This window comes from Haemorhous mexicanus, chromosome 11 (assembly GCF_027477595.1).
Source record: "Haemorhous mexicanus isolate bHaeMex1 chromosome 11, bHaeMex1.pri, whole genome shotgun sequence".
NCBI lineage: Eukaryota > Metazoa > Chordata > Aves > Passeriformes > Fringillidae > Haemorhous > Haemorhous mexicanus.
The window spans coordinates 4311887-4338318 of record NC_082351.1 but is presented as its reverse complement, the minus strand read 5'-3'; the positions used below and the strand labels follow the sequence as shown (position 1 = coordinate 4338318).

Sequence of the window (26432 nt, the reverse complement as noted above, 5' to 3'; positions counted from 1 at the left end):
GAGTGAAATCTGGGGGGGGACAAGTGTCCCAAAAAGAGAGAGACTGTGCTCTTTTTAAAACTGGACAAAACGTCCTTAAAGAAAAAAACCCTAGAAGCAGCTCTAGTCCATGTGCAGTGGTGAGAGCACAGGACATAGAAAGGTCACGATGGCAAATGTTTTTCGGGCGGTGCCACACGTGACACAGAAGCACGAGAAATTTTGACTCTTTCCTGGAGAAGTCTGTAGTGAGGGAAAGATTCCTCTCTTCTCGAAGAATTGAGAATTAATTATCTAAAAGGCGGTGATAGACTGAGAGCGAATTAATCTAAAGAGTAGTAACAGAATTAGAAATTTAGAGGGGGGAGGAGGAGGAAATTTAGAAAGTTTTCATCCTGTGTTCTGTGTGTTTTTCCTTGTAGTTTTAAGTTAATTTTTTTTTCTTTCAATCTTAAGTTAGAGCCTGCTCTGCTCTGTCTCTGATCGCATCTCACAATAGATACCAAGAAAAAAAGTATTCTCATAGAAGCACTAGCATTGCGCCAAGCTCAAACCATGACACTCACCTTTTGAGCGATTAATTTTCCATGGTACTACTACTTCCCTTTTCATTGCTATCCATAAAATGTTCATCTGGACATAACAATCAGCAGAATTACTGAGATTTACCTCAAAGCCCAGAGGAGAATCTAGCACAAAATATTCCCCCTGTGTCCTGCACAGCAAGAAATATTCAGAGGAAAATACAGTGGCAGCTGAGACTTGTTGAACTCCCAGAATATTGAGCCTGCAGAGGAGGCAGACAGCCCTGGCAGTGGCTGAGGGGACTTTTCCTCACAGACTCCTCTGGAAGTGTGTCAGTCCAGGAGGGGAAAGCTTTTCAACCTTTGCCTTATCTTCCTCCTGTGCTAAAATGTAAGGCTCCTCCTGAGCTACAAACAATTCTCCATTCCTCAACCAAGCTACTCAGGTTCTTATCTTAAAGAGCAAAAGCAAATGTGGTCAGAAATTTCTCATCCAAGCCTGTTTGCAGAGAAACCCCATCAGACGCGAGCAAATATTTCTTAGCATCAGTTCACTCAAAGAAAACCAACCCTGAATTGAGCAGCGCTTTAAATGAAGTTGAATTCTCTTTCCTCACCTATCAGCCAGACTGGGTTGCTCCTTTTTTGTCCTAGAGAGAATATTAGAATGATTTGCTCTTGACAGGACTCCTTGGATGGCTCCCAAACTGGTTGCTGTTCACCACGCCTTGCCTGGGCTCTTAATGCAGCCTGTTAGCAGCACCTGACTTTGGCACCCTGTTGAGCCTTTGGGCACGGCTGGTGCCACGGTCCCCTCCTGACTCCTGGCATGTCCCTGCTGGTGGAGGAGCCCTGCTGGTGCTGCTGCCTGCGTTCAACAACGCCGGTCCTACTCCCCAGCCAAAGAGAGACTAAAGTCGCTGCTCTGGGCAGCTCGTTTGAACGAGTTTAACGCCTACTCACCTCTGTCCCAGACCTCTTTAGACCCAGCCAGCAACACCATAAAGTCACCTCATCTACAGAGGGGAGCAGGTCTGAGCGAACAGAAGGTGGGCTTTCACGCACATTGGGGTTTTAGTTTAGTGGAAGCACTCACTCGTTCACAAGCCTTCCTTGTCAAAGTGGATTGTGCGATGCCATTGTGTTGCTTGGGCTAAAGAGAAAGCAGAAGGGAGAAATGAGTTAAGAAATGAGAAAGACACTTGGGGCGCAGGCTTGGCAGCCAAACGGAGCACGATGGCACCCAGCCGCTTTGCCGGAATCCCCTTTGGTGCCGGACAAAGGCGGACGCGGCTCCGCTGCGGGGCGAGCCGGGCGCTCGGCGAGCGGCGCTGGAGCGGTGGCGGCCCCGCCCCGCCCGTCCCGCCCCGCCGCGGGCCGGGGCCGAGCGCTCGGCCGGGCGGGAGCTCAGGATGCTCGGGCAGCGCCGCGGGCCGGGCGGGCGCGATGGAGCCGCCTGAGGGCTGGGACCCCTACGGGCGGCCGGCCCGGCGCACGCAGTGGCTGGTCAGCGCCCTCGCCTACCACTACGGGCTGGACCGCGGCGTGGAGAACGAGATCGTCGTGCTGGCCACCGGCCTGGACCAGTACCTGCAGGAGATCTTCCACCGCTTGGACTGCGCCGGTTCGGGCCGCATCCCCGGCGAGGACTTCCGCACGCTGTGCCAGGTGCTGGGGCTGGAGGAGGCGGCGGAGCCCGAGGAGTGCGCGGAGCTGTGGGACGGGCTCTCGGCCGAGCTCACCTTCCGCCAGTTCCACGCGCGGCTCTGCGGCCACTTCAGCACCCGCGCGGGGCCGCGGCTGCCGCTGGGCCGGGAGAGCGAGCACATCGAGACCCAGATCCGCCTGCGCAGCCCCCGCCGCCGCCGCCGCAGCGACCCCGCCGGCCGCGGAGCCGCGGGCAGCGCCGAGCGGCGGCCGCCGGGGCCCCGCTCCCGAGAGTGCTACGAGGAGATCGTGGCGCTGGAGCAGGCCGAGGACCGCATGGCCAAGCTGGAGGAGGAGAACGGCAGCCTGCGGGAGCTGGTGGAGGACATGCGCGCCGCCCTGCAGAGCAGCGATGCGCGGTGCCTGGCGCTGCAGGTGAGTCCGGGCCGGCTTCTGCAGCGGCCTCCCGGGGGCGGCTCGGCTGGCCCCGAGCGCTTCAGGAGAGATGCTGCTCTCGGAGAGTCGGTGTTTATAACCCCTCCGCTGCCAGACTGAGGCCGAAGTTGCTCGTTCATCGTCGGCATTAACTTTTTAGCAAAGTTTGGTTACAGGGAGGCTTTAAGGAGAAATGTATGGCACCGGTGTACCATAAATATAGTTGTGAAGAGCACTCTGTTTACAGTGTAGGGGACTACGGCTTAACAAACCCACGCGTACAATGCTGCTGTTTCTTCTACTGCACGCGCAGTCAGGATGTGCTGATAGCATATGCTGGATGTGCACCAGTGCAGGGTTTTTCCTGAAGTGAGAAAGAACTTTTGCATTCCTGCCTGCACAAGCACAAGCAGTGTCTCAGTCAGAAGTGCCTGAAAGGAATATTAGAAGGATGTTTTCCTCAGAGTGTGGTCACAAGAGTTCAGAGTTGGAGCCAGTTCTGCAGGCAGGCTGATGAATAGTCTGGGGCTCCTCTGCAGAGCCCCATTAATTCCGGGGCTGGTTTCTGCTGGTTCTGCTGTACGGGCTCGAGTGACACACATAGACACTTAACAGCAGTTAAATTCCTCTGGCATGAAATAGCGTGGAACAGGCAGAGCAGGGAAGGGCAGCATGGACCCATTGTTCTGGCAGGTCTCACCAGGTGTGATTTGATACTAACACAGCACTGACAGAACTCTGCTCCACCTGTGACACTTCCACTTGCAGTAGATGACTGTTGTCTTCCCAATGTCCAGCAAGGCAGGTCAGAGACGCCTTTACCATTTTCATCTGCAAAAGGGAAAGGAAATCGACAGCAAACACAAAGTCACTAGTCAGAGGTCCCAGGATGAATGAAAACGACAAAGAGGAGAGCTTCAGAGCACCCCCAGCTGCTCCCTGCTCTCTTCTTCTGAACACAACTTCATTGTAAATATCTTTTTCAGCAGACTGCCTGACTCCTGAGTACAGACCATAGTAATGACATGAAAGCTACACAGAAACTTGTGCACTAATATGATAAGTGTGTAGGTTGAAAATTAAATACATAGCTAGTTATTAAAACCTACTTTCCAGAGATTGTTTCCTTGTCTCTGTATTTGGCAAAGTTAGTTGCTGATCAGCTCGATGTGATTGAAAAAAAAAACCAAACCAACAAAGCACAATCCAGCCACTTTCAGTCTTCATTAAAGCCCATCATTTTCTCCCTGCTTTGTGCTCCTGGTCATTACAGGTGGGACTGTGGAAGAGCCATGCCAGCCATAGAGAAGGAGGATCCTGCTTCATAGGGAGGAAGAGACCATTAACACAGAAGCACTCCCAGACCAAGTGCCTCCAAAGTGTCCTGGAGGAAATGGAGCTCATGCGGAGCTCCAGGGATGGGCAGATTGAAGAAGCCATCAGGTTCAGCCAGGAGCTGGAGAAGGAGCTGAAGAGCTCTCAGGAAGCTCTGGTCAGCCTGGAAGATTGCAACCGTAACCTGAAGAGGGAGCAGGCAGAGACGAGGAGGAAGGTGGAAGAGGCCAGACACGCTGTCCTGAACAGTCTTGGCAAAGTGAAGGAGCTGGAAGTGAGAGCTAAGGAGGTGCCACATCTGCAAATACACATCCAGCAGCTGGAATCACAACTGCAGCACTACAGGTAGGTTGGAGTCTGACAAAAAGTGCCCATAAATTCAGTGTTGGGGCACAGGTGAGTTTGAGAATCTCTGGTTGGGGCTTATTAGATGTCTCCAGAACACCTTGTAAAATCTGGCCAGAGGGAAATTAGAAGCTGCTCATCCATTTTCTTGGTAGGGGTCTTTAGGAGATCTAGCAGTCTTCCAGGCCAAAGGGTGCTGGTCTGCAGAGAGCTGAAGTCACTCCTCAGACACTCAACAACAGAACTCAGCATGCTAATGCTTCAGGAAAGCCCCAACACAAATTGCTGAACGTCCTTCAGAAACCATTTCCAACAGACTTTTTCCGCTGCCTTTCCTGGTCCTTCGGTCCCATCCCAAGCCAGCTGTAATCAGATGGCTGACTCTCCATTTTGTATAAAAGCTCTTCAGCTTGTCCTAGGAATTGGGGAAAAGCACACAAGGACAACTTCTGGCTGCTGGTTGGAAACTTGCTGTGACTTCATTGCTTCTTCACTGAGAGAACAGGTGATAGAGGAGGGAAGCTGAAACGTTCCTAAACCCACAAAATAATAGAGTGGGAATCTCAAAAAACACTTGCCAACTAAACCCCACTTTTGCAACGGCATAAACAAATCCTTCCAGAAGTCAGAAAGTTGGTCACAAATTTAATAGTCCACTGCTTTTGTTGCTTTTAACCTCAGACCAAACTTGGACTCACCGATGGTTAGTAAGCGTTAGTCATTTCTGCCCAAGTTCCAGACTGACCTAAGGAATAAAATCTAGTTTATATTTTCACTGACCCAAAGAAAATCAGTATGTCTAGACATATTTTTACTTACACGCTAAATCTAGTATTTTAATAAATTGCACCTTCTGAAGTCCTTGCCTCTTCCTAAACTCACACTTCCTCTGTTTGCTTATAAGAAGAATTCATAGTGAGTTATTTGTGGCATCCTAGCTATTGTAGTGTTTTATGAAGTGAGGAAGTTCTAAAAAGAACCATTTTATCCAGTGTCTTTCTGGCAGCATTGTGAATGTTAATACATGCATGGTTGCAGAAGATCAAAGAAAATAGAAGCATTTCTTTAAACACCTGTAGGATTTAAAAACCCCTGCGAGGGCATGTAAAGTTCAAGGTGACTGTCAGGGGACTCTGGAGGAATGACACAACTCCTGGTGCTAAAAGGGATCACACAGCTTGTCAGGGCTGTCACCTTCTCCTTGGCATAGGCACCAAAGGTTTTAAGATGGGTTCTTGTCCTATGGAATTGCTTTTCCAAAGTACCATGAAGGATAAAAAGATCACCTTGAAACAGGTTAAAGGCAATCAACAATGTCCACTGGCCTTGCAGAACAGGAACTTCATGGGTTACATCAAAACAAAGAGTGCCAGTTTAGAAATGCAAATTATATGTTCCTTGTAAGACAACCTTCATTTGTAATACTTCTTTTTTAATTGCATGCTAATTTAAAGTGAGTGTCAAGCTCAGGAATGGTGCTGGTCTGACCATGTGGGAACTACACCCCTTTTTTAGCCCTGTAGCACATTTAGCAGAGGCCCAGGCCAGCTTTTAGCCTCTGAGATTCTCTGTTGGCCACAAAGCACCTGCACCTCCCCATCCAGTGAAACAGCTCTCGGTGCAAACAGTTTGACTTAAGAGATGCATAATGATAACTGGGACTTGCATGCCTGTGCTCATATTCCATAACACAGGGAATCCCACCACTCCACGTGTTCCCGGAGTGGCACACAAGGGGCCCAAACCGGCACAAAATGGTGAATAAGCGGTGCAGAGCTGTGTGTTAGGGTGAGGAAAGGGTTCAGCAGCAGCTCTGCCCCACGCAGCCTTGGCTGTCCCAGCTTGTCCCACTCCCTCTGCTCGCTCACGCTGCTGCTCAGGCAGCCCAAACGCCTCCTGCTGCAAGAGAAAGAATCACCTTCTCCTGACCTGCAGGAGCCCACATCCATGGGTGTGGCTCGGGTGAGCTGCTGGGAGTGCTTGGTGAGGAGAAGAGATGGGTTGGCTGAGGCATGGAGAGGGAGGGACAGCTGGGAATCCACAGGGTTCTGGCTGTCACTTGGCAAGAGTGTCACTTGTCCTGTTGCTTAAGTCAGGCTGTCTTTTGGTTGCTGTTACCTGTACTGTTAAAGTCTGCCTGTGTTTCAGTCACCTTTCCAGTGAGCAGTTTTCTCCCCTGCCAGCTGCCACACAGAGTTTGTGAGCAGGGTCTGCAGTTGGCAAGAGCTAATGCTGCAAGGAAGGGCTGGAGAGGAATGGGGGGATTTGGGTGTTCTGCAGAAAGCACTGACAATTGCAGGTATCTCTGCTGAGAATTCACCCTATCTGGCTTGGTGAGCCACAGGTTTCCTCCAGCTAAAGTCCAGTTTCTTCCAGAGAGGATCATATTCAAGAATGACTCTAATCTATGAGCTTTACACACTGCTCCTGTTTATAGTTTCATATTTATCAAGGAAATGCTTTCTTCGTTTAGGATCAGATTTTAAAAGCTCTTTTAGCATCTAAATCCCTCTTCTAGACCTTCATCAACTTGCAATCACTTAGATCTGAAATCCCAACCGTGCCCTTAAGTTATAATCCCTAATGCAGGAAACAACAGTTTGCATTTAGTCAAGCAAGTCTTTAAGTACCTGCAAGTGATTAAATGTTGTCCTAAATTGGAGTGTGTAATTATAATCACCTATTCCTGATTTCATATTCCAGATTCATATTCCTGCAATCTGTATGACTTAAACATGATCTTTTTCGGAGTGCACAGGTTCCTGTGCCAGGGCTTGAACTGCCCCTGTCCCATCACTGGGTTCCTAAACCAGCCTAGTTGACCAAATAGTTCATCGTTCTTTTCTTCAGGTGCCCATCCTGATCTTCCTACTCTGATGAATGTCTCAGGTTTCTGTCTGGACTATCTTTCAGCTTTTCTTTTTTGATTCCTGTAAAGTTAGTGAGTCAGTTCAACTATAAAGGTAAACCTCAATAAATTCCTTCCTGAAAAGCTGGAGTTCAATTCATTTCAGAGGAAAAAGACATCTCAAGAAATTGTATACTTACCATTGGTATTGTATCAAAAGTGTGTAATTGCCAGCGCCTGATGCCTGTGGGTGGCCAGAGTGAATGAATGTCAGTCAGGGAGGAATTCGCTGCACTTTCCATATTCGACACCTTAAAAGCATCTGTTATTTTATGTCTTTACTAAATCTATCTCTTTAAAAGAAAACTTTTAACCACTACTTCATAGCAAAAGGATAAATAATGAGATTTTATTTAAAGCTGAAGGTGTTTTGTTAGCTAGATAGATAGATATAGATATGTCTGTTCCTCTTGGAGCTGGATAAAGACAGGGGAGGCTTGGATGGGGAGATGTTTCCTCCCATGGAAGGGATTGTGTGGTTTCTCAGTATCTTTGCACTTCAATCAGCTGCTCATTCACTGAGCAGGTCTGAAAGACTTGGGCAATCTGAACAGTTCTTTTTGGGAGGCACCTCCATCTCTCTTGTCCAGCAGCACCATCAGGACACTGAGTTCCCAGTGTCCAGGGAGGTTTTGCTGTCACCCTGAGAGAGACCACAGAGCACTGACATCCACTGGGCCTCTGAGCCATTGACCACAACCCCCTGGATGTGACCAGCCAGGTAATTCCTCCTTCTCCAAACTGTGCCTCCATCAGATCCACAGCTCACCAAGAGTGGTGGCATCTCTAGCTCTTCCTTGTGCACTGGGGTGTTGTGGAGTGTTTCTATTGTGTTTTCATTTGCAATTCAGTTTCAATGGTCGGTTCTACAACCCCCCCCCCCCCTTGTAATTTGTATTCCTATAGCATATTTTATCCTTAATGGACTGTTCCTTTGCACTTCTGTTGTTGGTTTTTCCCTGGTTTTCCATCTTCCCAAAGACTTGACCTTTGTTCCTGAATGTGCCCTGTTCCTCCTCCTAGGATGAACCATGTCAGTCCCTCCTGCCCCTTTTTCCAGAAACTTTCCTGTCATTATTGTAACCCTCAAGATCCCATTGGGTTGTTTAAACTGTTCCCCTCCCCTGTAATTCCCAATTAGTTTAAGCATTGTATTCCCTGCCTTATGCTTCTCCCCAGGTTTCTCCCAATTGGTTAAAGTTCTGTACCCTGCCCTTGAAGCTCCCCTGTTGAAAAACCCCTTCTACAGCCTGGATTTGTGTCTTTCAGTCCCTGACCTTCCTGGGAATAAACACCTTTGGGAATGATACAGAAGGCCTCTCCTTGTCCCTTGTCCCTGCCCCCGATGCATTCCACCTGTGCCATAGAGCAGTTGTGCCCTACAGCCGCACCCCGAATTGTGTGGCTGTTTGGGGGCGGCGCCCTCCTGGTGACAGTGCTGGGAGCAGGCCCGGCTGAAGAACTCTGGCACCGCGTCCCTGAGGCAGCCACTCCGTCATGGGAGGCCTCTGGCTTGCTCAGCCTGCACAGACCCACCGTGTGCTCCTCAAGGTTTCCTTTGGCATATCAAAGCATTGAAGAGGTTGGGTGGTTTTCCTCCTGTTTTATTGACTGACTGTGTCCTTTCAGGACTACAAGAGGAAGCAGAGCCTTCGATGAAACCAAAGGGCTGTGTTAGCCATGGGCCCCCCAAGGTACCGAAGTTCCCGCTGGGAAGCTGCTGAAAGGTAGGAATGTGGCACTTGTCTCCAGCCAGAGACCACTGACTCCTCAGCATCCTGGGCTGTGGCTGACAGTGCCTGAGGAGGTCAGAAATCCTTGGATGTGATCTCCTGTGCCAGTGCCCAGAACACAGAGCAGTGAGCTTGAATTGGGGGGACAGGCCAAGCCCTTGGACACAACTGCCAGGCAGGAGGAGCTCCCTCCCCAGGAAGGAAAATTCCAGTGCTGAGGTCCATCCCCACCCAGGCCATGAGGTCACAGCAGGATTCTGAGGTCACAGCAGGCTCTGAGGTCACAGAGCCCTGTGGTTCTACAGAATCAAAATATCCAGCTCCTCAGTCCTTAACAACGGTTGCTGACATTGGGACAGCGGTGTCAGGACAGCGGTGGCAGCAAGAGCTGCGGGACTGGCAGAGGGCAAGGCACCATGGCCCTTGCTCTGCGCCTCTTCCTGCTGCTCCTCCTGGCCGTGGCTCTGCTGCCAGGGCTGCCCAGGCTGGTCTGCTGTACGTGCAGGGAGCAGGTGAGCCGGCAGCCTGGCTCCCCTTTCCCGGGACAGCGCTCCCTGCTCCCCGGGAAGCGCTGGGGATGGTTTTCCCCAGGCCTGTAGTGACGGTCTCCATTGTGGGGGGAAGAGAGTCCCCACGGGCCTGGGGCTGGCCCCTGTTTCCTCTCCAGGGATGTGTCACAGGGCCTGCAAAGAGTCTGGAAAATGACCAGGAGCCAGCCCACAGCTCCCCCCAGGCCCCTGTGCACCTCTGTTGTTGCCCATTGACATCTGTCTCCCACGGCATTACCCGACCCCCTTGAAGGTCTCATTTCTGTAAGGCAGAGGGGGATCCTAGCACACCAGGGAACTGGTTCTGCTTTTTGCTCTCTTCTAGATTGGGATCATGACATGGTTTATGTAGAAAAGCTGGTAAATGACAGTATGAAGATTCTAGGGCACGGTGTAGACATGTCCTCTGTTTGCCATTCCTGACCAAATAAACAGTGTCCATGTGGCAAGAGATCACTCATGTGCGCTTTCTCTAAACAGAAGCTCAGGGTTGAAGGAATCTGGAAGCCTTGCCCAGCTCCCTTCTGGAGGCCTGAGGGATCCCACAGAATTGATGTCAGTGGGAGGAAGGAGCATTAAGCTGTCCATCTTCTTCCCGTGTGCAATGCCAGTGTGTCCTTCCGTGTGCTCTGTGCAGCCACGGAGAAGAGCAGAGATGGAAGGGGCCGGGCCCAGGGCTTTGCCTCTGTGCTCATTCTTTCACAGCTCCTGTGCCAGCCCCAGGGAGCCTGAGCTGCTCCTGCTGCCACTGCCAAGGCCTGGCCCTGCCTAGGGCTGGGTTTAGAGATGCTGGCAGCTCCAGGGAGCCCTTCCTTCCCCAACTGGTCCACAAGGGGCTCCTTCCATGCCAGTGTGGGGCCGCTGCAGGCACATGGTCCCACTGCTCCTGCTCCTGAGTGGAAGACAGAGCTGAGGGAATGCTTTGGAGGGCACCAATCACCCAGGTGCCCTCACTGCCACTTGAGCCTGAAGGAGGAATGGAACAGCTTTCCATTAAGGTACTCCTAGATGGAAGAACCCCAACACAAGAGGCAAGAAATCTCTGGAGGCAGCCAAACTTCTGGACAAGAAGCTGAGTGCTATGGAGGGGTGCCATGGTGGGTGCATTTCCTTCAGCCTTCCCCTGGGGCTCAGTAGCCAGTGGCTTTGACTGCACTTCTGGACACACCAGGTTCAGCACAGCGGGAAGGGATCCTTGGCAGCCTCACTGCCCCGCTGCTGCTTCCACGCCCTGCAGGGCTGTTTCCCTTCTGTCTTTGAAAGCAGCCCCTGAGATGATAATGCACAAAGCAATTTGTTTTTATAGGGCTGTCATTGCAAAAAACCTTCCAATTTTGTCATGCAAAACAGAAAGAACTTCCTTTGGGCTACAGCTGGAAGGCTTGTAAATGTGTTCCAGAAACTCATGATAGGACCGAGTCTGATTAACACAATTTAATGTCATGAAGTGCAAGATGTTAGTTATCCAATAAAATATTCAGAGTAATTAAATGCCATGGAGCGGGAAAGGGCTCTGCATTGGAATGACAGGAAACAGACACAGAGGCAGGATGGACAAGTTTCCCAGCCAAACCAGACCAGAAGCACTGGGAGCACAAAGGGACACACCCAGGAGGCCCAGCAGCTCCTTGCTGAGGGCCCATTTCATGCAAGAGCTAGCACTCAGAATATTAAATCAATTAAAAGTAAAAGGGTGGGGGGAGGCGGCAGTGAGATGGCCTCACAGGTTCAACTCTGCACTCTGCTTTTGTCACCAACATTATCCATGTTCCTGTACTTGTTTTCCTGGAGAATTTGCAGTCAACAGAGCTTCAGTCCCTCTGATCAAATCATGGTCTTCAGTGCAGCTCGGGGCTGGGTCAGTCATTTAGACTCAAGCACTGACTGGGGTCCAGGCAGCAAAAGAACATTACCTACAGACCACCCACACAGCTTTTCATATTAATCAGCACAAAGCCTTTATTTTTGCAAACTGAGAGACGCTGGGGGGATCTTTGCACCATCAGGCCAAGGTACAGGGCTCTGGATCCTGGGAAGGAACAGAGCCAGCTCCCTTGAGTGGGAGAAGGCACGGCCTCAGCTGTGGCCCCGGGTGCCTTCCTGCGGCCCGGCCCTGGCTGTAAATGTGTTGGGCTGCAGCACAGGGCCAGGGCGGAGCTCAGCAGCCTCAGCAGAGCCCAGGGCCGCGGCCCTTCCCTGCCGGGGCCCGAGGCTGGCCCGGCCTGAGCAGCCCGGAGTGGCCGCAGGGGATGGGCTCCGCCCGCCCGCTGTGCCCACAGGCCGGGCCCGAGGCTTTGCAAGAGGCTTTCTCCCAGCTCTGCAAAACCTCGGCCAAGGGACCCTTTGCTGTGCTGAGAAGCGTAAAAAACCCCCTCCAATGTAACCCAGCTGCATTCCTCATGAGGGATCCCAGCACACCTTAGCAGAGGCCATCAATACTCCTTTGTGCTGCCTGAGGGATCCCTGCACCCTTCAGTAGAAGCCCAGAAATTTCTCTGTGTGCTGTTATGAACAAAAAAAGGGTTACCCATTTTTTTTCCAAAAGTTGTAGAATTACAAGTTTAACCAGTTCTGGCAGAGGAGTGCTTTTGTTAGCTGCTTGTTGTAATCACCTGTTAGGTATCGGGTCGTTAGCCATCTATGGTTGAGAATTCACTCTATTGTATCAGCATCACCCTGCTTGGGGCCAGGTGGGAGGATGGCATCCCCCCCAGATGGTAGAGGGGAGGGAACCAGGAGTTGATATGCAGATAAGTTTAGAGCCAAAATGCAATGGGGCAAGCCCCTATTCCAAACGCAATTAATAAACCCCTACACCAGCGAGCCAATATGGAATTCAGAGATCAAAGTGGTCTCTAGGCATCAGGGGTGAGGTGAGAAGCCAGCAGAGACTCTGAAAACCTTAATGGCCCCTCACCACTGCTTAAGAAGATGTTGGTTAGAGCCAGGACCCGAGGCTGCACACCCATAATTGGGATCCAGAAGGTGTATACCCCTGCCTGCTCTTGTGAGGCTGGACCTCCAGCTCTGTCCCTTGGTGGACAAAGCTGCATTTGCCTCCTCCTCCAAGTCACTCCAGGGAGCTGTGATGGCAAACCTGTGGGAACGTCGGGCCTCCCAACCTTGTAGCTGTTCACTTTTATTAAAGGCATCAAAAAGGGAGAGATATCTCCTGCCCTGTTTATTTCATGTGCCTCATGAGGTCCAGGCCCAGATGATCCCAGAAAAGGAAATGTGCCCTCGGTCCAGTCAGCTCAGCATGGGCTCCCCCAGCCCTCGGAGCCCTGCCGCTGCTGCTCACAGCAGCCCCTCCCTGGCTCCTGCCTACCCAACCCGTGGGCATCCATGGCTGCCCCTGGGCATGGAGTTCAGCCAGGGCTGGTGCCGGCAACGGAGATGTCACAACTCCATTTTTTATTCAAACATAAATGGGGGCCAAGCCCTGCCCAGGCAGACAGGGCCTGCCCACCTTCACTGCTGGCTGGGGAACAGGACCAGTGGGCTCAGGGGCAGAGGGTCTCGTTTTGGAGGTGTGGGTTTTGGGAAGGGCTTGTGACAGTGCTGCAGCCATGGCAGGGCAGATAGGGGCAGAAGTGGACAGCTGGGATCACGGGGGAACTTCTCTCTGCCCGAGTTGTTAGGCTCCTCTTCTGAAGATGCACAGGAGCACCTGAGGAGAGAGGAGGTGGCTGAGGCCGCAGCTGCCAGTGGCACACAGGGACCCTCCTGCACAGCAGGGCCCAGGGCTGGCAAGGCTCCCCAGCACGGCTGGATCTGCTGGCACAGCCTGGCCCAGCTGCACAGCTGCCCCTCATGGCCCCGGCGAGCAGGGGATGGCTCTGGGCAGGGTCCCTGGCCAGGAGCGGGCCCCAGAGCGCCTCTGCCTTTCCAGGGCAAGCTCGTCCCTGCTCTTTCTCCTCCGCACCTTGCTTTGCCTCTGCCCTGTGCCCCTGGGGCTGCTCTTGGCCAGGCAGCCTCAGTGGGAGCCAGCACTGGCTGCAGCCCCAGCGGGCCCCCCAGGACAAGGCCCAGCAATGAAGAGGCCACAGAAAGCACTGGGCAGCAGCAGAACCCTCAGCAGAGTTATTTGGACAACCATGGACTGGCCACAACCCCACTGCAGCCTCACTGGGAATGCTCCCTGACTATGAGCAGCCTTTAAAGAAGCTGTGTGAGGTAGAGAATCACAAAGCACTCACTCTTGTCTCTTCCAGCAATACCAGATTCCGGCACCGAACATCATCAGGCAAAGTGCTGAACCAGCCACAATGGCCATAAACTTAATCAAACAAGTTGTTCCCCAGCAGAAAACTCTTCTCCCGATGTTGTCAGCATGTGTTGAGGTGCCAGCTGCATCTGTGGGAGCAATGGGGAGCGTGAGCCTGTGCTGTGCTGCACTGCTGAGCTGGCAGCATGGTGGATCTGGGCAGGACTTTCTCGCTCCCTGTTTCCCCCCGAGCTGGAGCCTGCAGGCATCTTGCTGTCCCTTGGCACAGGACTGCTCAGGAACCGAAACCCTGAGCCTGTGTGCTATAATCCCTCTCTGCTGTGCCTTTTCTGCTCCAGGCAATACATGTCAAAGACATGGATAAGGACAAGGAAAATGCCCATTGCTTTCGAGCTGCTCCAGGTCCCTCCGTCCTGCAAACAGCTGCCTCTCTGCTTCTACCCAGAGACCAGGGAATCACAAGGCGTCTCAGGCCCGTGGTGCGGTTTGGGCTCTCTATCAGCAGACGCCAAATGCCTTCCTGCAGTGGCTGGGGAGAAGCTGCAGCCAGGCCAGGCTGGGGAACAGCCCTGCAGGGCATGGAAGCAGCAGCGGAGCAGTGAGGCTGCCATGGATCCCTTTCCCACAGTGCTGGGCATGGCGTGTCCAGCTATGCAGCCAAAGCCCCCGGCTGCTGAGCCCCAGGGGAAGGCTGAGGGAAATGCACCCACCACGCTGGCTGTCCACATCACTCCGTTTTTTTTCCAGACGGCTGGATTCCTCCAAGGAAGTATTAACTCCTATAGGTTTGTTCTTCCTTCTCAGAGGACCTTAAGAGAAATATTTCCATTTCCCAGGAATGGATCCCCCAAAAGCAGGGCTCAGCCTGTGTGGTCAGCAGGGACACACTACTCACGCCTGCGATGGGAACTGCGCTTGCGTGCAACATCCAGCAAAGGACCTGGGAAAGTCCTCCCTGCAGACACCCCTGTAACCCAACAGCCACAGAAGCTTCTGTCACCTGGTTCCTGCCAGGTTGTCAATGATTATTCTCTGAGGGGAACATGGACAACATACCGGCAGGAGGCTTAAGAGGCTGCAAATCTTCATGGAGTCGAGCTGCTGGAGAACCCTTCCTAGCACGCTCATCTAGAGGGGAGCAAAGACCAGACCCATTTCCATGGTGTGCTGGGATCCCCTTCATGCCTTAGGGAGCTGGGCACTGCCAGGGGGTTGGGTAAGGCCGTGGGAGCCAGATGTCAATGGACAAGGCCAAAGCTGCACAGGGCCCTGGGGAGCTCAGAGCTGGCTCCTGGTCACTCTCCTCCCTCTTTGCAGGCCCTGTGACACATTACTGGAGAGGAAAAACAGGGCCAACCCCAGGCCCGTGGGGGCTCTCTCCCTCCCCCAGAAGAAATCCACCCTAAAGGCCTGGGGAAAACCATCCCCAGCGCTTCCCAGGGAGCAGGGAGCGCTGTCCCGGGAAAGGGGAGCCAGGCTGCCGGCTCACCTACTCCCTGCACGTACAGCAGACCAGCCTGGGCAGCCCTGGCAGGCAGGGCCACGGCCAGGAGGGGCAGCAGGAAGAGGCGCAGAGCAAGGGCCATGGTGCCTTGCCCTCTGCCAGTCCCGCAGCTCTTGCTGCCACCGCTGTCCTGACACCGCTGTCCCAATGTCAGCACCACTGCTGCCACCGCCGCTGCTGCCGCAACAGTTGTGCTCAGGGACTGACTGCTCGGTCCTTGTGCTGCTGTGCAACCACGGGGCTCTGGGACCTCTGTGACCTCATGGCCTGCTGTGACCTCATGGCCAGGGTGGAGTTGTGCGGGGAGTGGGATCTGCCTTCTTCGGAAGGGAGATCATCCTGCCCATCTCCTCTGTCCAAGGGTTGTGACAAAGTCCCAGCCCAGCTGATCTCACAGGCTGGGCCATGAAAGGATGGAGAGCAGCTCTGCCAAGAAGGACTTGGGGGTGCTGCTAGATGAGAGGCTGGACATGAGCCAGGCATGTGCATCCAAAGGAGAGGGCCCAGCAGCTTGAAGGAGGTGATTCCACCCCTCTGCTCTGGTGACACTCCACCTGGAGTACTGTGGAAGAGGTTTTACAGGGACTTCTTTGAGCCATTGAGATGTTTGACAAGAGGATTCGTGTTTACTCCTGAAAGAATTTTTTTCCACGGTTGTTGATATAGAAACCTGAAAAAAGAAGGATAAATAGGAGAAACGTGTAACTGCCTATTCCAAGAAGCACTTTGCTTGTCTCTCGTGACCGATGAGCAAAGTGTAAACTTAGGAGCTTTCTAAGAATGTAGAAAAAGCAGGCATGCTAGAATAGAAACAGGGTTTGAAGCCTTCTGGAAACGGAGTATGTGTCTTTGTATTGTCTCCGGCTCTACCACGACAGAGTACTGCATCCAGCTCTGGGTCCCCCACACAGGAAGGACATGGTCACGTTGGATCTAGTCCGGAGGAGGGACAAAATTCTCTGAGGGGTGGCGCCCTTCTGCTTTGGAGACAGGCTGGGAGAGCTGGCGGTGTTCAGCCTGGAAGAGAGCAGACTCCAGGGACACCTGATTGCTGCCTTTCAGGACATTAGGAGCGCTTGTAAAAGAGATGGGACAGAATTTTTTGTAGAGCCTTTTGTGACCAGACAGAGGGTGAATGGTTTTCATCTAAAAGATGGACGATTCAGACTAGATGAAAGAAAGCCATATTTTACACGGGAGGTTTTGAAACCCTGGCACAGGTTGCTCAGAGAGGTGGACATCCATCCCTGTGTTAGCATTCAGGAACACATAATCACGAGAAATGATTATATGCAGGTGCTTTTATTGAAGAGCTCTGGGTGTCAGGGGTAAAGACCCAAATCTGACTCCGACATCGGTTCGGGATGGATATGCTTTTATATTCTATCGTTGTATAACTTTCATGTTAATTATTAAACTTACATTGTTCTATAGTATACATAGGTTTCAGCCAAGCATGGCCACCTTAGACTAGGAACACACAGTTTCTCATTGTTCTTCTTCTTATGATTATACAATAACTATTTTAATCACTAAACAATCATTTCAGCTAGCAATTATACTACTTACACAGGTAAAACACAAGGCTTAACATTTCAGAGTTTATCTTAGCATTTTCCAGGGCGCCACTACCACCTGCAGACATTCAAGCTCATGCTCTGAGCTCCCTGACCTAGTTAAAGGTGACCTTGCTCACTACAAGGCATTGGACTAGATGGCCTCTAAAAGTCCCTTCCAAGGCAAGCCATTCTGTGCTCCTGTGCACCATCAAAGCAGGGCTGGGTCAGTGCTGGGGTGATTATGCTGGCCCCTGTATTTTGTAGTTGTGTCATTTAGCAATTGGCCACAACAGGATTCATGGGCATCGCAGTGAAATCTGCAAATAACCCACAGTGTGCTCAAGGAGAAACAGGAGAGGGGCAGAGCTTCCAGTTCAGGTAAATGCCAGCATTTTGCTGTCCATTCCTTGTAAAGAAATAAAGGAATGTCCTGAAGATCCTCCCTTCATGTGGGTGCATTATTGGCTGTATCCGTACTTGTGTTCTGTCAAACAGGTAAGTTGTTACAGCTTCTTGCCCCATTTATCACTGGATAAAACCCAAATACTGCATTGCTCCTTGTCTACTTTCTTCCAAGTCAAGGCAAATTTTGTTCCTGATTGAGTGGGACGTATTCATGTGTTCACAAGCAAATTCTTCTTGCCATTCCCACAGTGGCAAGATTGTTTTGTGGATTTGCTCTAATCAGACTGCAAGCAAGGCCTGCCTCTCACTAGAATTAAAGCTGATGCATTGGGAGGCAAAGTCTTGAGGAATTTGTCCTGGTGTCTGGCACTGTAGAGAGTTGTTTTGTAATTGAATGACGTCTGAAGACAGGTGTAGTCTACCCTACTTCTGGCATACTAGAAGTGAAAAAACAGCCTTTGAAACAGGATTTTACCCTTTCTTCCTCTTCCTCCTCCTCCCAGGAATTTTCATCTCTGAGGTCTAAGCTCTTCAGCTGCCTCACAAACATTGTTTTAGTTCAGGCAGGCATCCATGCATTGAGCCCCAAATCAGGACTGTGGCTGTGAAGCTTGAAGCAATGTAGGTTTATAGGACGAAAAATAATAATAATCCATTCCCAGGTAAAGCCAAGCATTTCCCAAGCAACTCTACCTATCCTCAGGGAGGTTTCCAAAAGGAACATTGTAGAAGCTGGGAGGGGGGAGAAAGGGTGTCATCAAAATTAAAAACACAGCTTGCTGAGATTGTTCTATGCCTATTAAAAGAGAGTCCAAATTGTTCATCTATGGAACATTCACTAAGAACTGGATGAGAGATTGTCAAAATAATTGCTTAGGGAATAAAAAAAGCATCAATACAAATTAGTTTACATGTAGATAATAGGTAAATCATCATGCTAAGAAAAAAACTAGACCTGCCTGTGGGAGCTCAGCACATCACTCCTGATGTCCAGAGCTACCGAGAGAACCCTTGGGGGGCTCGGGAGTCCTGGAATGTTGCCAAAAGCACTTGGTGGCTTGATTTTGATCCATCTAGAGATGTGCCACCGATGTATGAGGAAATGGAACATGCGAGAACCACTCAGGTGTAAATAGTGAAGGGAAGATATTATTATAGGGTGAATTACAAATTTTGGGGTTTCGGTACAGGGGGGTTGTAGAGACAAGATGGAGGAATCAGGGTGTGCCACCAGGCTTTTCCTTCTTCTTCCTGTCTTCCATCTTCTGGGGTGGTGTTGGCACTTGTGGATTGGTCTGGGATGAGGGTGTACTTAGTGACGAAGATGATAGGTATTGGGGGCAAAAATGTAAATATGATATACGTAGTTTTTGTTATAAAAGATACGGCCGCCTTAGGGGTGGGCAGAGTGCCTTTGGCTGCCGTGCTGGTCAGATCCTTCAGGCAGGGAAAAGGACTTTTTAGATAAGAGATAATAAACAAAACTGAAGACCGAAAAAACCTAGCGTCCAGTCTCATCCTTTGAAGCCCAGCGTGCAAGAACCATCCTAAGCGTGTCTGGGGGCAGACACAGACAGCCGACCCCAGACCTGCCAAAGCTAAAACCAATAGGGCTGTTTTATCTGTCTCCACACAAAAAAATTGCTGAAATGAATCAGAGATCCTCAAGACCAGTACTATATACAGGAGCCTCCTGGTATTGGGAAAAAAATGAAGGAAACTGTAGTGTGCAATTCACAGAAGTAGCCTGGAATTTATTGGTGGATTTGTTGCAAACTTTCTGAGAGCAGACTGGAAAAGCATAGAGGCTGGTCAGCCCATGTGTGGGCATATACAGCAGTGTGAGGGATGATTCTGGGACCAAGTGCAGGGAAGAAAAGCAGCACACAATTACTGGGACCATCTCTTTGCTGGCTGCAGACTTTTTGTCAGTCTGTCCCCTGGGGCTGGGGGAGCTGTCACGGGCCAGGGAGAGCCAGGGCTGGTAGGGGCTGCTCAGGGATGGGTTTGGCCCGTGTGCCTCGAAGCAGCGACTGCCCAAGCAGCTGCGCTGGCCCCGGGCTCTCCTCCCGGCCTGCTGGGCTTGGTTGGGAGGCACAGCCTGTGCCAAGGGGCGGCAAGGTGCCTGCAGGCCCCAGCTCGGGGGGAAACGGAGAGCGTCCTGCCCGGATCCACCGTGCTGCCAGCTCAGCAGTGCAGCACAGCATGGGCTCACACTCCCCATTGCTCCCACAGGTGCAGCCTGCCCCACAGCACGTGTTCCCCATTCCCAGAAGGTGTGTGAAAAATGCCCATCACTTGTTTTTAAAATTTTTAAAGTGTAATAGTAATAAAATGGGTTTAAAAATCGCAATATAATTAGAGTAATTAAAATTTTGGACAATTTGGATTAGGTCAACATGAGACAATCAAAACAGAGAGTTACAGACATCCGGTACCTTTTCCTGGGCAGCATAAGCCCGAAAAAGGACTCATGTTAACAGAGGATTTACCCTTCCAAACAATAATCTGCTGCATATTCACACATCTCATACACGATGCATAAATTCCATTCAAACACAGGATTCTGTCTGGTCATCGTCACTTTCTTCCTCTTCATCATAACAGTGTCTTCATGGCTGAGTGAGGCAGGAAGAAGTTCGTTTCCTCTGACAGGAGAGCAATAAATTCTCTTTCTCTGAAAGACCTAGGTGTCCTGTGGCTGCTATCACACTGCGAGTCTTTCTTTAAAAAAGTATCTTACATAGCGTAGTTTCTATTTTAACATTATGGTAAAACATAAAACTATATTTAACACACTACTTAAGATAAATAAAACAGCATAAGTTACTAACAGAACACATATAATATTCATTTTAATATTTGCAAAAAGCCAAACATAAAACACATTTTTCACAGGGGCTCAGAAGGGGTTGCTGTTGGGGAACACTCTGTTTGCTTGAGATAAGGGCAAGTTTGGCCTTCTCTTTCTGCCAGGAAGGGATTTGGAAGTGCTCAACTGAAACCTGACTGAGAGCTTCCCTGTTGCGTTGCATGTTTTTGACTGTAATTAGGTCCTAGTAGTCAGTTGTAAAACCCCCCCTTATTTTGTATTGTAATAGCCCCCTTTATTTTGTACTATTAAAGCATACTAATGGGTTACTCCATTCTCCCCTGAGTTGTTGGTTCTGCCCTGGTTGTCCATCTCCCCAAAGACCTGCCCTTTTGTCCCTGTTCCTCCTCCCATTGAATGTCAATCCCTCCCCAGGCCTGCCCCTTTCTTTAGAAACTTCCCTATCAATTTGGTATCCCCTGAAACCCCATTGGTTTGTTTAAGTTGTCCTCCTCCCCTGTAATGTCCTGTTGGTTTAAACCTTGTATTCCCCGCCTTGTGTTCCACCCTCAGTTTCTCCCAACTGGCCAGAGATTGAATCCTGCCCTGGGACCTCCTCAGTTTAGAAATTGGTCTGTGCCTTTTCTTCAGCGTTTTTCTGTCCCTTACTCTCTGAGCAGTGAGCATACAGAAAACCTCTCCCTGTTTTTTCTCCCTACCCACAACGCAGCCCACCTGTGCTGTAAAGCAGCTGTGCCCTGCAGCCAAAGCCCAGAGCCGAGAGTTTTCTGGGGGCAGCCCACGCTCGCTGTTGGTGTTGGCAGCTAGTCAGAGTGCAGAAATCCATCACTGCAGCACTTCCCAAATCAGCTCTTCTGTTGCAATACAGAGATGGAGCTGTCACCCCAGTGTCCGGGTGCTAGCAGCAGCAAAGCCCAGCCGGCACCAGCCCTGGCTGAGCTCCATGCCCGGGGCAGCCGTGGATGCCACGGTGTGGGCAGGCAGGAGCCAGGCAGGGGCTGCTGTGAGCAGCAGCAGCAGGGCCCCGAGGGCTGGGGGAGCCCATGCTGAGCGTCCCTGGGCCGAGGGCACATTTCCTTCCCTGGGATCATCTCAGACTGGATCTCCTCCAGTGGCAAGGTCAGGAAAAGAGGGAAGCCATCAGTAGGTGCTAGCCTTGAGAACAATGGTGTGAGGCTGGCCTCTGAAGGAAGTCCTTCATAGCCTGAGGGATGAGCTCAGAGGCCCACAGACACTGGGCCTGTGGCAGCCCCGGATCTCTTTCGAGCAGAGTGGAGATTTGCCCCCCAAGCCTCACCTGTTCGCCCAGGGACACATGGTGAACACACACACAGAAGATGGTTCAGCACTGTTGCTGCCCCCTGAGTGTTATGTTTGGGTCCCTCTAAAGGCATGCAGGGGCTTTGGGTCACCTCTGTGCCGTGCAGGGGACTGAGGACACCAAAAAGTTGTGCAGGGGATTTAATGTATGTCCAAAGGTGTGCAGGTGCCGAGGGACAGCTGTAAATTGAGCAGGGCTCGGGGGTCTCTATGAGGCACACAGGGGGATTTTCAGATGGCTGAGGACCCCGTTAGGATGTGCAGAGGGTTACGGTGTCCCCTAAAGCTTGCAGCTACCCTGATGGCCTGTGGTGCATTATTTTTGGAAGCTATGGCATCAAGCCATCACTTCTTAAATGCGGGCCAAAGGCCAGCACATCACACAGCAGGGACTCGGTGTCAGCGTGGCAGGGCTGCTGCTGCCTGCAATAGTGGGAATCACCAACATGTGGAATTGACATTGCTGTTGTACGTAGAACCATGAAAAGTCTCACTTGTCCAATGTCGTAAAACTCAATTCTTATGATAAAAACCTAGATTGCAAAGAGGTACCGGGAGGGACATACTCTCCTGGCTGGAAAGGCACCTCTTGAGATCCATTCCCTTCCCACAAAATCCTTCCCCCGCCATGAGATCACAGCAGGCTCTGAGGTCACAGAGGTCCCAGAGCCCCGTGATTGCACAGCAGCACAAGGACCGAGCAGTCAGTCCCTGAGCACAACTGTTGCGGCAGCAGCGGCGGTGGCAGCAGTGGTGCTGACATTGGGACAGCGGTGTCAGGACAGCGGTGGCAGCAAGAGCTGCGGGACTGGCAGAGGACAAGGCACCATGGCCCTTGCTCTGCGCCTCTTCCTGCTGCTCCTCCTGGCCGTGGCCCTGCCTGCCAGGGCTGCCCAGGCTGGTCTGCTGTACGTGCAGGGAGCAGGTGAGCCGGCAGCCTGGCTCCCCTTTCCCGGGACAGCGCTCCCTGCTCCCTGGGAAGCGCTGGGGATGGTTTTCCCCAGGCCTTTAGGGTGTATTTCTTCTGGGGGAGGGAGAGAGCCCCCACGGGCCTGGGGTTGGCCCTGTTTTTCCTCTCCAGGGATGTGTAACAGGGCCTGCAAAGAGGGAGGAGAGTGACCCGGAGCCAGCCCTGAGCACCCCAGGCCCCTGTGTAGCTTTGGCCTTGTCCATTGACATCTGGCTCCCACGGCCTTACCCAAACCCCTTGGCAGTGCCCAGCTCCCTAAGGCATGAAGGGGATCCCAGCACACCATGGAAATGGGTCTGGTCTTTGCTCCCCTCTAGATGAGCATGCTAGGAAGGGTTCTCCAGCAGCTCGACTCCATGAAGATTTGCAGCCTCTTAAGCCCCCTGCCGGTATGTTGTCCATGTTCCCCTCAGAGAATAATCATTGACAACCTGGCAGGAACCAGGTGACAGAAGCTTCTGTGGCTGTTGGGTTACAGGGGTGTCTGCAGGGAGGACATTTCAAGCTCCTTTCCTGCTTGCTGCTGTAAAGCCCAGCTCCCGTCGCAGGGGTGAGTAGTGTGTCCGTGCTGACCCCACAGGCTGAGCCCTGCTTTTGTGGGATCCATCTCAGGGAAAATGCAAATTCATCTCTTAAGGTCCTCCGAGAGGGAGGAACAAACCTAGAGGAGCCAGTAAGGTTCTAGAGGCATCCAATCATGTGGACAAGAAGCTGAGTGATCTGGACAGCCAGCGTGGTGGGTGCATTTCCCTCAGCCTTGTCCTGGGGCTCAGCAGCCGGGGGCTTTGGCTGCACATCTGGACACACCGTGCCAAGCACAGCGGGAAGGGATCCATGGCAGCCTCGCTGCCCCACTGCCGCTTCCACGCCCTGCGGGGCTGTTCCCCAGCCTGGCCTTGCTGCAGATTCTCCCCAGCCTCTGCAGGAAGGCATTTGGCATCAGCTGCCAGGGAGCCCAAATTCACCAGGGGCCGGACATGCCTTAAGATCACCTGAAATTGCCTGGCAGATCTCTGGGTAGATCAGGAGGGGTGGTGGTTTGCAGAAGGGAGAGCCCTGGCCCCGCTCCAAGGCTTGGATGACTTCCTGAATGTTATTAATGTCTTTGACCAGCATTGGCTCCTGAAGATGCCACCTTCCCATTGGGAACAGCCCCACCTGATCCTGTTCTCCCTTTTCCTTCCTGCAGAGATGGAAGTAGAGGCTGTGCCGATGTCTCAGTTTCCCAGAGGAAGCAGGGGCTCTTTGGCAGCCTCTGCTGCAGGAAGGGAGGCGATGCCAGGCACATTCACAGGAGGTAATTGCTGTGCCTCTGGGCCTGAGCCCTGCTGAGGCTTGAGCTGCCCTCTCTGCTGCTTGGCACTCCTGGCACACAGCATCACCTGACCTCCTTGGAGTGCTGGGTTCCCTGTAGAAATGGATCCCAACACACCATGGGATGGTTCCCATCCGTGCTCCTTTCTAGACTGGCATCATGACTTGTGAAACCCTGGTAAAGCACGGGTGGGACAGAGCCCTCACAGGCCCTGGTCTGCTCCAGCCACCCCTCCAGTAATGTGTCACAGGGCCTGCAAAGGAGGTGGAGAGTGACCAGGAGCCCGCCCAGAGCTCCTTAGGGTCCGGTGCAGCTTTGGCCTTGTCCATTGACACCTGGCTCCCATGGCCTTACATGACCACCATGCAGGCCCCATTTCCCTAAGCCAGAGGGGGATCCCAGCACACCATGGAAATGGGCCTGATTTTTGCTCTCTTTTAGATTGGCATCGTGACATGGCTTATATGGAAAAACTGGTGAAAGACAGTTTGAAGGTTCAGGTGCATGGTGGAGGTAAGTTCTCTGTGTGCCTTTCCTGACAAAATAATCAGTGTCCATGTGGCAACAGCCCACTCATGTGCCCTTTCCCTTAAGTTAAGCTCAGAGTGTAAGGAATCTTGAAATCGTGCCTGCTCCCTTCGGGTGGCCTCAGTGATCCCACAGGATCGCTCTCAGTGGGCAGAAGGAGCATTTAGCTGTCCATCTTCCTCCCGTGTGCAATGCCAGTGTGTCCTGTGCTCTGTGCAGCCACGGAGAAGATCAGAGAGGGAAGACCCGAGCCCAGGGTTGTGTCCCAGGGCTGAGCCTTTCACAGCTCCTGTGCCAGCCCCACGGAGCCTGAGCTGCTCCTGCTGCCACTGCCAAGGCCTGGCCCTGCCTGGGCTGGGTTTAGAGCTGCTGGCACATCCAGGGAGCCCTTCCTTCCCATGCTGCTCTGCAAGGAGCTCCTTCCATACCAGTGTGGGGCCACTGCAGGCACGTGGTCCCCCTGCTCCTGCTCCTGAGTGGAAGGCAGAGCCGAGGGAGTGCCTTGGATGGCACCAATCACTCAGGTGCCCTCACTGCCACTCGGGCCTGAAGGAGAAATGGAACTACTTTCCATTGAGGTCCTCCTAAATGGAAGAATCAAGACACAGGAGACAAGAAATCCTTGGAGGCAGCCAAACATCTGGACCAGATGCTGAGCGATCTGGAGAGACGCCGTGGTGGGTGCATTTCCCTCAGCATTGTCCTGGGGCTCATCAGCCGGGGGCTTTGGCTGCACAGCTGGACACGCCGCGGCCGGCACAGCAGGAAGGGATCCATGGCAGCCTCACTGCCCTGCTGCGGCTTCCACGCCCTGCAGGGCTGTTCCCCAGCCTGGCCTGGCTGCAGCTTCTCCCCAGCCTCTGCAGGAAGGCATTTGGCATCAGCTGACAGGGAGACCAAACTGCACCATGGGCCCTGCACACCCTGAGATCCCCTGCAATTTCCCAGTCTCCAGGCAGATCAGGTGTAGGGGCTGATTTGATGAGGGAGGGCTCTGGCCCAGCCCCAATGACCTGGCCATTTTCCTGATCCTTATCTATGACTTTGACAAGTATTGTCTCCTGAAGATGCCACCCCCCAAAATGCTGAATCATTCCATCTGATCCAGGTCTTCTTTTTCCTTTCTCAAGCAATGGATCAAAAGTCCGTGCAGATGGTGCCACATCCTACAGGAAGCAGTGGCTTTGTGCCAGCCACTGATGCCGGAAAGGAGCAGATGCCAGACATGGGCACCGGCGCAAGAGGTAATTGCTTTGCCAGGCTCAGCCCACAGCGGGGCTGTGTGGCAGCAGCAATTCCCCCAGGGCCTGCCCTTGCACAGCCTGGCAGCAGCCAAAGCTGGAGGCGCCTCTGGAGGCTTGGAGGCCTCTGGAGCTCGTTCACAGCCCCGGAGAAACAGGATTCATGCAGCAACGTCCCTCCCGCTGCAGCTGCTCCGGAGCTGGCCCTGAGTGCCCAGAGGCCCAAGGCACAGGAGCAGCCCCGAGCGGGAGCCCTGCCGTGAGCCCAGGGCCAGAGCCAGCCCTGGCTCCCGACTGGGCAGGGGCTGCACTGGGTCCTGACAGGGCCTGACTCTGTCCCCTGGGGCTGGGGGAGCTGTCACGGGCCAGGGAGAGCCAGGGCTGGCAGGGGCTGCTCAGGGATGGGTTTGGCCCGTGTGCCTCGAAGCAGCGACTGCCCAAGCAGCTGCGCTGGCCCCGGGCTCTCCTCCCGGCCTGCTGGGCTTGGTTGGGAGGCACAGCCTGTGCCAAGGGGCGGCAAGGTGCCTGCAGGCCCCAGCTCGGGGGGAAACGGAGAGCGTCCTGCCCGGATCCACCGTGCTGCCAGCTCAGCAGTGCAGCACAGCACGGGCTCACACTCCCCTTGCTCCCACAGGATTTCTTGGCAAGGCAGAAAAAAATGCCCAGAATCCACAGAACACCCCAAGACTTTTTTGCCCCCAGGATGTGCGCAGGTCCTGCATGATAGGCACCTTAGTGACACTGTGCACTGTGCCAGTTTTCATTGGGCTCTGCTATGTTGGGTTCCGGTGGTGGAAGGAAAAGAAACGGTAAGTTGCTGCTGATCTCTACCCTGCAGCTTCTTTAAAGGCTGCATAGAGTCAGGGAGCATTCCCAGTGAGGCTGCAGTGGAGTTTGGTCACTCCCTAGTTGTGCACATAACTCTGCTGAGGGTTCTGCTGCTGCTGCCCAGTGCTTTCTGTGGCCTCTTCATTGCTGGGCCTGGTCCTGGGGGGCCCGCTGGGGCTGCAGCCAGTGCTGGCTCCCACTGAGGCTGCCTGGCCAAGAGCAGCCCCAGGGGCACAGGGCAGAGGCA

At 52.7% G+C, this 26432-nt stretch overlaps 1 protein-coding gene across 1 annotated transcript; it reads left to right on the top strand.

Moving 5' to 3' along the window:
- Positions 1-1882: 1882 nt before the first annotated feature.
- On the top strand, positions 1883-6104 carry LOC132332115 (EF-hand and coiled-coil domain-containing protein 1-like). The gene is made up of 2 exons (XM_059856086.1): positions 1883-2585; positions 3859-6104. Exons 1-2 carry the CDS (start codon positions 1950-1952, stop codon positions 4267-4269), a joined length of 1047 nt encoding a protein of 348 aa, XP_059712069.1. The 5' UTR covers positions 1883-1949; the 3' UTR covers positions 4270-6104.
- Positions 6105-26432: the final 20328 nt, after the last annotated feature.